Below are 14151 nucleotides of genomic sequence, written 5' to 3' on the forward strand. Positions count from 1 at the left end.
GCGTACGCATATATTATTTTGAATTTACCGTTTGATGTTACACATTTTTGCACACTTATCGTCATGTTACGTTTGTCATATTTTTGCATTATCAAATTATCCATCATATGATCAGTAGATACGTAAGATATCCTCCTAATAATCTAGATGTAACTTCATGAACACGCGCTGATACAAATGATTAATGTCTTTATAGTGATTTGAAAAACAGAACTATTGTTTGTTTAATTTTTACCGTATTCAGGCGAAAAACTGCTAAATAAGTAATGAATAATCTGATTGTTATAAAAATTGTGTGATATGATAGTAAATACTAGCGCGAAAAAATAATAGGGCGTGAAATTTGTATTAAACTTTATATATTGCATGCAAACCGTCAAACCCTAATTTTATTTCCTCGAGTGGTGAGTAAAAAACAATTAGTCTGTGTCCCCGGGACTCAAGTCAAATTTCATCTATATCGGTTCAGCGGTTTAAGCTTCAAGAGGAAGAAGAATATATATATATTCTTAAACGAATATATTTGAATACTTCGAAAAATGGTAGTCCAAAATGCTTGGTATTATATTGTTAATTTATTGTTCAAAGCACCAGGCAATTACAATGTGCCTATCTAGAGGGGATATAAATATATTTTATAATTTATTTGTATGACAAATGATTTATGAGGAAGACATCAATATTTTTTACCCATTTTGTTGAACTCCAGCATATTGTATTCCAACATAAAGATGTTACCTCTAAACATACAACATACATACCTTCGTCACGATCGCAAATATATTCATGATGTCTTTTGTTGAGAGGTACAATTTGTCTCAATAACAGTTTCTAATATATTATACAATGTTGTCATGCTTTAATTAAAGAATATAAATAGTATTAAGTGTAGCTTTGTAGCATTAGTAATCACAGATTATAAATATAATTGAAAAAAATGTAATTGAATCTCCAGAAAATTAGTACTTCTCAATTTTTTGAAAATAAATTAGCATTTTCTTCCCCAAGTCTAGTATTTTATGTATATCGCCTATATTAAGGTCCTAATCTTTGCTTTTAATAGATTTATTTCTTTCGGACAAAGACAGTCAGTAACAGCAACTTAACTATAATCCTAATAAAAACATGCATAGCGCAACTAATTAGTACTATGTTGGCTTGCTTAAAAATTTGGTGGTAATGAAGTAACATACAGACAGATAAATACTTTCTTATTTAAAATATTATTCGTATTTAACTATACAAAACTTGTAGTTTTGTTTATTTCCTTGAAAATTACAGAATGTAATTAAGAGAAATAGAGAATCTTATCAGTATCTGTTAGGTAGTTACCGAGATTAGGTTTTACAGATTTATGTTCTCAGGCTTAGGCAGACTTAAGGATATAAATCATTAGGTTATTTATTAACGTCAGATGTTAATAGCCGACTGTCACTTAACGATAGATATTTATATTATACTGGTATGTTTGTTATAACTGTTGTAATAATAACTTTAACCGAACTCACTTAACATCATAATGTTAATAAAACATATTTCTTTACTGATTTCTTTACATTTTTTTATGTAGATCGGTAGGTGGATGACCGAATAGTGTAACTGATGGTAAGTGGTCACCACCTCTCATTGTCATTGACGTCGATAGATTATTTAAGCATTCTCTACGTCTATAATGCGCCACAATCTTTGGGAACTATGTCCTGTTGTTATGTCCCTTCCGTCTGAAGTTATCCTGGTTCACTCACCCTTAAGACAGTTTCAAAATAATAGCTATTTGGCGGTAATATAGCTACTCTGTGGATGGCACCATGATATTTCTAGTGTTCGTTAGTTAATATATGAAGTTTTATTAATGTTTTGATAGCTAGCAAAAAACTATCCTATTATTTGAGAATGAGAGAAGAATGTACTTACGTAGAGGAAGGAAAGTATTTTGTCTTTGGTTATTAATATAGCGGCATCATCGCCAACTTCAAATCTTTGAAGCATTTCTTTTCATTTTTGTTTGTATTTAATCGAACAACTGTAAATAATGTTTACAAGGAGTAAATAATATATCTATATCAAATAGGACAATGATGACTAACGCTACTTACCGTGTATCGCGATATTTAGATGTCCTAAGGAAGGCGTCACTGCCATTAATATCAGGCTATCTTTACATTATTCATTTCAACAATAATAAATCGTTTCTATTAATTTAATTTGTTAAGCGTCTGCTGTTATTATACATGCACGTAAATACGATCGTACTTAAGCATGATATTTAAATATTTCATTCATTTTCTTATTTCAGTTTTCGTAATATACAGGTATGCTTAGTTGGGCGTTTTGCCAGAGTTTAAACAGAAAACATTTATAATAATTTACTGAATTATTATAATTAATGCATTCAGTATGTTTGCTATTGGTATTCTAAAATCAAAATAGCTTGAACCATTTAAATACCGGCTTCCCATTAATATAAAACCAGTAAGTTAAAAAAATTAAATTGAGCTCTATATAAGATTATACAATATAACTGATATTAAAATTACATTGAACTAAACTTTCTTGTTTTGTTTTCTGGTTCGTAAGAGCAACTATCCCAGTTGATGTGTTTATAATAGTAGGCGTAGTGGTAGAAAAATTGTCGGTACTTTTGAAGCGAATGCTGCCTATACAGTTTTGCATATATACCTACTTATAATAACACATTAAACAAATAAAAATGAATATTTTTTTAGTAAAAAAATAAAGTCGGGTATTTTCATTAAGCTTGAAAAAATGTGTATATAATAATGGCGGTAAATGTTGTTATATATAGCAGTAGATATATTTGTACCTTCTCTGTAACAGTAAAGAAAGTATTTACTTAAAACAATCGGCAATAATTGCAGCACAAGTGCATGTGAGTGCACGACTGTGCGACGGTCGCGGCGCATGTCGGCGAGGCGGCGGGGCGGGCGGCTTGGATGGCGGCGCTGCAATTTTCCCCGCCCGCACCGCCGTGGGCCGCGCTAACGCCGCGTTTTCCGCGAGGGGCGCGCCGGCCCCCTCGCCCGCACGAGCTGGGAAATCGCTCTTCGCTCGCCTCAGTCTGGCTCGGCCGTCGCACAGAAACGACGTGTACGAGTTGCGCGCTACACTCGCCACTCGCGAGCCTCCGCTCGAATAAAAACTTCATCTGATATTCGAACGAAAAGAGCGCGCGCGGCGAAAATAGTGAGCTCGTGGCCGGGACTGTCGATAAGAAGGTGGGAGAACGAGTGGTAGGTGCAGGCAGTATGATGCTGCCTGCGCTGGCGCTGCTGGTGCTGCTGACGCTGGCCCCAGCGGGGCCCGTAGCAGCGCGTCGTCATGCACCTGACTTACGGGAGGACGAGCCCGCGCGTCGCACTACACGCCCTGCCGGTATGTCCAGGCGATTATCACTCTTACACGAGGGCAATTAAATTCAGATTATAATCAATCTTTCGTGTATAAATCATTCGTCGTTGCATTGCATACTCGTCTATATTTGATGCACCGACTATTAAATAAATATACGCGATGTATGAAGAGTGGATTAGAATGTTTATGTAAATAATTACATTCCGCATTTGCTGACCTGGTAAGCGCGACACGATTAATTAAATCGTACGCGATGTTAGTTAACTAAACGGCGTCGTGAGGGGGCTAATCGTGCTGTAATTCGTCATAGGACGGTTTATTGATATTTTGACGGTGACGTATCGTTATCGTTTCGATATCACCGGTATGATGGGATAATAAAAACAATGCCACGTGAGAGCGGTGATCGGCTTTCTTCTCGATGCCACGCACAGAGAAATGTCAAGTGATCTATTTTTGACGCGTGATAAAAGTTATCTTTTTTATCGGCCAAAGACTTCGAGAAGGACATAATGTATATGTACTTTATATTGAATGCTATGATTGTTTGTATTTTTTTACACTTTACATTTTTCTGATATCATTACAATTTATCACGTTACAATCGAGTAAAATGAAATTACAGTAATAGGGGTTGAAATGCATAATATATATGTTTTTATCATATCATTATTAAATATACTTATCTATGAAACAATAGCGGAAAAATACTTTTAACATTATTGAACATAATATCAACACGCAAACATGTAGGTAATAAAACTTTTAATTAAATAATATCATTCCATTGAATCTCAGTCATAAAGCAAAAAAGGGTATTTATACACAGATCGAGACAGATACCAGGTTTCATTCGAAGGCTAAATTTAATTTTATGCTACTTTTTTATAATTTTGTATTTTCAAAATGCGTGTGAATATATCATTAATGCCAATTAAGATAATATTATAAATACATGTGTAATTATAACGACCAGATACGATACATATACGTTTGATAAATTAATCGATAGCGAAACCAATGCATATCATATTATAATACAGATAACAAGTATTAATTTGCTTTTGCCGTTCCTGCTTTACTTAATATACATTACTTATAATATGATATTTAATTTTTTTATTTGTAACTAATTAAAACATAATCACACATATCACATAAAAATACATCTGGTATTTATTATTAAAGATAAACTTTATACAGATTATTAAAAAGTGTATGGATTCAATTAATGAATATCAGAGAATACTATTAGTTAGAAAAAATATATAGGTTTTAGATTTTTTGCAATAAAGTTGTTATAAGTAGAACGTACAATGTATCCTTTTTATTTCGTAAACACTCAACATAAACATGGTACGATTTTGCAATCTTATCGCGACTGATGGATAGGCAAGATGTAATTTTGCAAAAGATTTGGATTCGCCTACATTAGCCAATTCCATTTCGTAACAATTATTATCACTTAGATAATTCTTCTATCTTGCATTATCTTGATTTTCCATACCTACTTTTTAGCTATAGCTTCTTATCTAATTGGTCGCCAATGTTTACGAGATTGCATATAATCTTAGATATTTCGATTTCATCAATTTATTGTATAAAGTTTTTGTTGATAAAATTATATGTTATACTGATAAACGAAATTAATTTTCTTAAAAGCAGACTGTAAAGATTTTATGTGTTTTAATTTTTTTCTTTCTTATTAAAGAATAGTATGTTACGTTCATTATACTTTTAGTAAATTTCGTACAGGTAAAACTAGCAAGGACGTTTACAATTTGCGATATAAATTTATTATAACTGTGTAAAGCCATAAACTCTAATGTAGAGTACATTAAATTTCATTCGTCATCAGATTGTTTTAGAGATATGAAATCTGCAATATATTGACGTACATATATCACACAAGATAATGCAACTTGTGATGACTAGAATCAACAATAAAAGATTAAATCACGATTCTGGCTTTTGAATACCCGGAATTGTTTTTTATCATTACTAGAATTGTTGATATTTCAAAAATAATAGATTGTAGTTAAGTCGTCTCTTTAAAGCTAGCGATGTCTTTTATACTTATATTAGATTTATAGGTGAAAGTGATTTAAGGCATTTATAAAATATGACAAATAAATATCAACTGAAAATGGTGTAATAATGTATAATTTATCTGAATATCAATCTGAGTAAATTACCAATTTAAAATTGGTTCTACGGATACGTTAACAAATAAATTGGCCGAATTTAGTTATAAACGTATGTCCAACAAAATATTTTTGAAAGAATTTGTTGTTGAAAATACGTAGATTTAAATTTCTCGAAGATTCTATGATCGTTATATAAAAGTTCCGATTATTCTTTGTCTAATTTTGATTTGATATGTTAAACACTTGTGCTAAATTAATATCGATAAGTTGAAGGGATACGTTGATTAATTCGTCTAGTAATTATAAAAGTTTTAAAAACACACAATTCACCTCAAACATCATCGCTACCATTAATGTTTCACCTTGAATCTACTTTCTCGGCTTTGCGATCATAAAATTACAAAATATTTTATACATTTAACCTTGTCTGAGCGCCAGGACGATGTCATACACATAACATAATAATTATAATAGACACCAAGGACATTTAAAGCGTGATGTTAGCTATAAGTGACTCACTCACTCTCTTGTCAACTTTCATTCACTTTTTTTTAAAGGATAAAAGTTTGGCAAAATATCTCAAAGAATGTGCCAAAAAATAATTTTACTGAGAAGAGAAAAAAGTTGTCTTCGGCGTCTAGACGATACAGCGAGACGCGACGTGACGGTTATAAATAACAACGCATATAACATATTTTAAATTTTCGTAAATAATGTCTACATTATTTGATTATGCGGAAAATGAACCACTAACGAAATGAAAACATTGTGAAAATAACCTATATTTCGATGTCACACAAAGGATTAATGAGATATTTGTAACGATCAACACACGCAAATATATTCCTATTTATTAATGCGATACATATGAAATTGTTTTTATGGGTTTGTCCTTATTTCACAACACGGCGAACTGACATTATTTTTGAAAAAACGCTGTTAAATTACGAGTCGAACTACTATAGTATTAAAAGGATTTCGTACTATAGCGATAGAATGAAGAGAAAAATAGTTATAATATAAGAGAGATTATAATATAGTATAATTAAAATATAAATCTTAAATATATTTTCCCGAAGAAAGGACAGGACATTGGTACAAACAGGAAAAAATAGTTGTCAGTATTAATGGCATAATTTTTTAAAAATTATATCGTATAAAATCAACACTGCAAAACATCAAGCGTACGAAATTTGACTTTGATTTAGTCATACAATCTTTTTTGTACGTGCTTTACTGACAGTTGAGCTTAAATAATAAATTAGCAATATCCCGATTCTTATCGGAGAGTCATGTCAATGATATTTTAACAGTATTAACCACTACTTGTTTACTACACACAGTAGATCAATTATAATTTCTAATTTAACTTTATAATTATTTTAATCGTTATATAGTTCAAACAATTTTGTAGCACATATAAGACCTTTTTATTAATAATTTCGCGGAATTTCTACCTAAGAAGTATGTAAAATTAAAAATAAGAAACATTTTAAACGGAAACATGAGAAGGTAATGTGTGTAAACGATAAGTAGAAAGTGCAGCATTATGCTAGAAATTTTAGTTAACTTAGTTACTTGTTTGGTATGTTTATCTTAATGTTTTTAAGTTTATGATAGAGAGAAAATTAAATAGTAACATCATTTCTAATTTATAAAAAATATAATTACGTAGAAAACAATCACATTAATGTATCCGCCCGTGTAGGTGTGTCTTAATACATCTTATTGAAGGTTCCACGTGTTTTATTCTTAAATGTTTATTTAAATGTCTTGTAAATATATTACCTGTATATAAGTTATATGCATATATGTATAATCAATAGGATTAGTGTATTTTAAACAATCAGCGTAAACCAAACAAGCTATTCGATATTATTATACGCATTACGTAGTTTTTCTTAAACAATTTTAAACATCGTCGTAATAAATCGGAAAGTACTTACTTATTCAAATTGTAAGCGTATAGAGTAAACGCTATTTGCAGAGAACGTTTCCTATGTTATTTATTTTAATGGGGTAACTGAAACTGAGAGTCAAATAGTTCGGTTTATAGTTGTCGAGTTGTGGGTAAACGTCAAATATTGAATTAGGATCTAATTTCGCTAAAATATACCTGTAATGATAAAATATGATTCAAGTGTATCAAATTGTAACTGTTTTCGTTGCGTAGTTTTTGAAAATACCGTGTGCCTGGATTTCTTTGAAAACTAGTTTGAAATGTTTATATATGTACAAAAAATGTTTTAAAATAGCTTAAATATATTAAAGAATGTTTCATTGACATGGCTCTCCGATAAGAAACAGGAATTGGCTTTATTAGTATCTCTTTTAGTTCGTCACTAAATAATGCACAAGAGAGTTGATTATTAACATTTTAATAGTACATCTACTAATTCAGTGTTTATGATTGTCCTATTCAGGAAGTGGGCGATATTGATGGTATAAAATTAAATGTCAATTTCCACCTACTGCATTCATCTTACTAAGCTAACGTTCAATAAATTGACGTTAGGTTCGTGCGGGGGCGGGTCTATAAGACGATTCACAAAGGACAAGTCATAAAGAAATTTCTATTCGTAATTATTTAATCGTTTGAATTTCAAATATAAAATGATGCGGTTAATAAATTGAATCGAAAATGACGTAAAATCAACGCTGACCCGTTAAATAATTCAACAATGCTGATCACATTTTATTACTTTAAGAAAGATAAGCTGAACAAATTGGTACACTTTAATTATATGAAACTATAATTAGATATTATTCATTATTTGTTTTTGGCACATTGATTTTATCAAATGATCTCGTAACCCGAAGGCGGTAACGTATCAATAAAATTACTAATAAACTCGATATGCACACATTATAATGATTCTATTTTTGATATTTTACGTGACCTTTTTAATTAGTAGATTCAGAATTTTAATAATCTTAATCTACGGATGGTAGGACTATGTGCATACTCGTCTGGGTTGGTACCATTATTATTTACCGCTAAACTGGAATATCTGTGTGCATGTTTGAATGGTGAGTGGGCCAGTGTAATTAAAGACACATCGGGTATAACATTATAAGTTCTTTTAGGTCATTTATTTTTTCTTAGTGTTGTCTGTCGATTAGGTGATGGTTTATTTAAAGAATATTAATGGTCCAAATAGCTCATTTATTTAAATAAAGTAAAATCTAAAAAAAAAATAGGGATAGTTTACCGTATTTTCCGTTGATATCTAGTAAAGCTCATTGTAATCTCTCATCGAAAACCGCAAAGAACTGTCGTAACACTAAAACAGATTTATGTTACGTTAATGGTCACTCAGGTTTTAATTATTTGTACACACTGCGGTAGACGTGTTTATTTAGTATGTCAATAGTAACATTATATGATATTACAATTACATAGTATGACTGACTATAAAGTATGAGCATTACATCTTTTAGCGTAGACATATTTTTTTTATAAATACCAATCTTTTCTAATAGGTAATATGATACGTTATAAAGTGCCGCTTATTGTGTGAAATATGATACTTGATAATTTTTGTAGACACGTCGATTTGAAGAGATTGCCAAATCGTTTCTCTCTGCGTAGATAATATTCATAAAATTATCTTAAAAAAGTTAAACATTTCAAGATGCTAGATTAAAATCTCACATATTGCTTCTAATTGATATATTAAATAAATACAACATATACAGTTAGAGCTCAGAGCCAATATGGTTGGTGGAAATGTAGTGTGTCACTAGTGAATACGTAATGTTGCACACAAGTACACTTAAGAATAATCCTGATTTCTGGAATGTTTATGCATTTTATTATACAAGATTGTTTGTGTAGCGCGTTGCATTTGGAATGAAAATGTGTTTGCGCGTCTCTGATTGCGTGACATTGTACGACTCCGTCGGGTAATTGTCATAATGTTGCCTTTTTACACACATATAGTATATGTGTATTGTTAAAGGTAAAATGGTAATGACCTACGTTGGATATGATTATGATAATAATAAGCAAATACTCTTTTCTCATTTTTTGTTTATTTAACAAAATTTTTTTTTGTGACATTTACATCTCAGTCATTCAGTTAATATTCCTATCGGGCTTTTGCCTACTTTCGACTATTCTGGTTTTGCTAAAGTCACCCATTGTTCTAAGAATGTAGATAGGTAGGGCATTAAGAGTTGCGTCACATTTTAAACTCAATTATGAATGTAAGGAGAGTTTTGGCAAACGCGATTAAAACGATACGATGTATTGCAAAGCGTGAAGTGTAATGTCGTAAATCGTGGTTGGATTGCGTTATGTCGGTGGCTGTCGCAGGACTCTTATGTCCAATTCAGTGTATGGTTCATTGCCCCGAAGCTTGCGCGTAACAAACGATCCGTTGAGTGACGTCACGTCATGTGCAATGCACTCGTTGCAATGAGCTTGGTCCTGCGCTAAATCTTAGCTAATATTTGAACTATATAAAATTGAAGATGAACAAAATCGTTACCTGCCTGAATTCCTATTCAGATATATAAAGGTACACCCACACTTTGCTCAAACCTTGACCCCTTATTTTAATGAATGGAATTTTTAAACATTCATAATTAAGCTAATCCTTAAGTTTTAAACTGGCAAATATCCCTATATATAATTTCAAAGAGGTATCTTTGCATACTGTTTATGCATATTATCTGGCACATCTAGAGACTGTTTAGATATTTTTATACATATTTATTTGACTTGTATTTACGTATGTTATATACCCGGTTCATATTTTTTATATTTAACGACAACATTCGTTCGGCAATAACCGACAGCTATTGAGTCATTAAAACCTATCATATAATTTTTTACGTCATATACGTGCGACTTGGAAATTTAGGAAACGTTATTTTTTACGTTTTTGAATGATGCTTAATAGAAATTTACTGTCCTTACTTTTGAATGCCTATCGAAATATTAACACACATCTATCTGCTTGCTTTTTTTACTAATTATTTTTCCATCAATCATTAACTGAGGTTGGTCTTGGTCGCATAAAACCTTATCATTCATTAATCATTTCATGATTATTAATAATGATAAAAGCATTTATTCTATTTAATAATAAACAAGTATAATTATGATGTGGATAATCATTACAAATATTTTATATTCCGCGGAAGAAAAGGTTTAAAGACATTCTAAGTTTCTAGTAAATACAAGAGTTATTAAAATATTATATTAATGTAGATTTATGTTCATTTTTTCACGGAAATAGGTTCTAATTTAAGTATTAAAACTTTCTGATTCTAAAAGGATAGTTCAGACCTGTGAACCCTAAACGAAATTCAGCGGGAATATATTTTTGATTAATTAATTATTTTCAATTATAATAGATGTGTCATTTACTTGATTTTAGGGCTTTATGCAAGCCGCTATGAGTAGGTACCACTTATTGTTTGAAGAGTGAGTTAGCCAGTGTTATATACGCACAATATTACAACCTATGTCCCAAGGTTGGTGGCGCATTGGTGATTATTGAATACTTTGTTATAGTACGAATATAATTGTGTAGTGTTGTCGATTTCCCATTAGGTAGCCCATTGGCCAGTATACCAAATTATATGACACATAAAAAGAAAAAAAGATTCTCAAGGTCATTGCCTAAAATGTCTAGCGACGTATTAACTGTTCCAGCTCTTACTAATATTTTTAGCAATATGTAATATACAAGATGTAACATGTGTAAATTTTAAATATATTCAAAGGAAAGTTCTAATAAAAATGACTTTTGTTTTGCCAACGACTAGCGAGCTCTCACCAAATATTAACGCACTTAATTAACGCACAACGAACTCGCTTCCACGAAATTAATCGAGGTCAAAGAATTTGAGTGCATACGTCTCAATTAAATTCGCCTCAACGTTATTAACTAAAATAATCGTTACTTTAAAGTATTCAGTTATAACATTTATCCTTTACCAGAACTCTTACTCACGTCGAGGGTCGGGCGGGTCGGTATCAGTGTGCGTAATCACACGCCGCCTTTTAGATTCGGACAATAGGCATTAATTTTGAAAACGCGAGATAGGAATGTTGTCGGCGCAGATTCGGGCAGGTAGAATTTTTAGCGCCTTTATGATCAGATCCTGGCGTGTCATACGCCACCCACGGTTCTAATTAAGCCGGTAGCCAACAAAGGCGCCGGGCTGACCATAACGCTGTCGGATTATGCGGCGCGAGACGGGCGGGTCGTCGGCCGGAGGTGCCCTCGCGTGCTACAATTGCACACAATACGCCCCCGCACGACCCGAGAGACCAAAAAGTTAGAAAAGTGTGGCACGGTGGGACGTTACGCCCGCGCGATACCATCTCGGCGCCACAGCCGCCGCCGCCCGCGCGCCCTGGGTTACTCGACTTTTAATTTTGACCACTTTGTAACTGTCCGTGTAACCCGTCGACTTTATTCGACAGTCGAAGAAGGTGCGGGGTTCACTTAATTAGAAATTTACTTTTAAGGACCCGTGAATTATTACATACCTTAGAGAATTTGAATCGCTTCGGACTCAATACCGAGAATCGATATATGCGACACCGAAAATTGAGCGTTCTGATTTATTTTATGGGCTCTTTCGGTCTGACTTCAAATCGCTGATATGATCGCGTTTGTCTTAATCGATAATAAAAGTTTTCGATAAGATACAAATACGGGGGAGCGGATTCTTCGGGTGAATTACGGAGTTCCTCCCACGTACGGTCGCCGGCTTGTTATGAACTTGAATTAAATGAATGACGCAGTTGTATGAATGGCGCGGCAATGAATGTGAGTCGGAAGTGCAAGCCGCGCTTCAGCACGCTAGTCGATTGCGCCGATGCACGTGCATCCGTTCTTCGGCTCTTCGGTTCTTAGCTGTGCTTGAGCAATGCGAATGCTGCTCCAAGGAAACTATTCCTATATATCCTAGAACAACAAATGTAAACTAATAATCCATTTAAAAAAAATGGGAGAGTAGTTGTTTTATAACTCTTAAAATAAAAGCATAAGTTAGTGTAAATGGTAATAAATGTCTAAATATTGGTTCTTACAATATAAATATTATTATTACATATGATTACTAATTATCAATAAAAATATAATCTAAACTACGGTAAGGATCAAAAATATTTTTTTGAGGATAATAAATTCTTAATTTAAAAAAATTAAGAACATTTCATTTTAATACTAAACAAAATACCCTCAAAAAAATTTTTTTGATCCTTACCGTATTTTAGGTTATATTTCATAGCATCAAGAAGTTGTAATAGAATTTACAGAAATAAAAATAAATGTTTTAATATAATGCATGATAATTTAAGTACCTCAGGATTCGAAAATTCCCTGATATTTTATTGGTTCAATCGTATTATGTGAGTATATAGTAGTACGTACATGATATGTCTAAATAAAATCAGAATTTTGTGAGTAGACTTGGCGAAACTTAGATGCAACCTTCGCCGTGATAACACTTATCAGTCAGATATAAGCGCAACGTAAACTACAATTGTCTTTCGTTCGAGCAAATGTTTACATACATTAGTGGAGGTTTAGTAAATATTAAAATATAAATTCTCAAAAATAAAAAATGTAAAGCTCTTTGCGGGATGTCAATTTCTAGCGTGGAGCAGAATAAGGACAAGTTTTATATTGCAAAACTGTTTTGTTTCAACATAACTAGTTTTCAGGTTCAATCTAATATGTATAATTTCGAAAAACAGATTGCTGTGCAAAATATTTAAGAAAAGTATGGTATATACTTTAAATATCTTTCGGTAAATTATTTAATACTTCTAAAAATACCTATACCTTTATACAAGCGGAATTGCGTAGCGGAAAACTTGTGTTTACGTTTAAATCGACGATCATACGATATAAGTTTACGTAATTAAGGCAACCGTCGCTTTAATCTATGATTCATTTTCTTATTGGAATGTTCGCTCGCTCGTTCAAAGAGGATTTACTTTAGACCACTCGCATATACATGTAATGCGCTATCATCCGTATTACCTAATCCACGCCTTATCATGTTACTTTGATTAGTATGACATTGTCAAACATACAAAATATATGTATGTAAAGTCAAAAAAGACTGATTAAATAAGTAAAATGACATATACAGATGTTATTTATACATATTACATATATGTAGTTGTACGTCGAGTTGCATCTCTACAAAGAAAATTATTTTCAAATTTTGTGTTAGCAACAAAATTTATGTCGTTTTAGTAATTGTTGATAATATTCTGAAGAATTGCAAAAGTTGCGAACAACATAACATAAACCGCTAACTGGTACTGGTAGTAATTGCATGACGAATATCTCGAACCATGTTGACATTTTCTCATACGATCATCTATTGTTATTATTTATTAGCACATCTGCATACTACTGACCATGACTGTACGTAATTATTTGTTAAATATATTTTAATAATATGACTGTACATGATTATTTATACAGAGACAGACGAAAAATCATGTAATGGGAATGGAACGAATTCCATATTCCATTCGATCTTGAAGTCTCGTTATGAAATAAGTCTGTTTCCTAATCCTAATAAAGAATATTGTTTATAAAATTAAATCTAAATTTGCCTCTTTGACATTTAAACGTAAATAGTGCAATTT

General features: G+C 32.1%; 1 protein-coding gene across 1 annotated transcript in view; it reads left to right on the plus strand.

Moving 5' to 3' along the window:
- The first annotated feature begins 3055 nt into the window (after positions 1-3055).
- LOC124534162 (dorsal-ventral patterning protein Sog-like) overlaps positions 3056-14151 on the plus strand; it is a 33749-nt gene continuing 22653 nt past the window's right edge. The window contains exon 1 of the mRNA XM_047109869.1: positions 3056-3393. Coding sequence (XP_046965825.1) covers positions 3267-3393 — 127 coding nt within the window. The 5' untranslated portion in view covers positions 3056-3266. The remainder of the gene's footprint in view (positions 3394-14151) is intronic.

The sequence above is a fragment of the Vanessa cardui genome, chromosome 12 (assembly GCF_905220365.1).
Source record: "Vanessa cardui chromosome 12, ilVanCard2.1, whole genome shotgun sequence".
Classification (NCBI taxonomy): domain Eukaryota; kingdom Metazoa; phylum Arthropoda; class Insecta; order Lepidoptera; family Nymphalidae; genus Vanessa; species Vanessa cardui.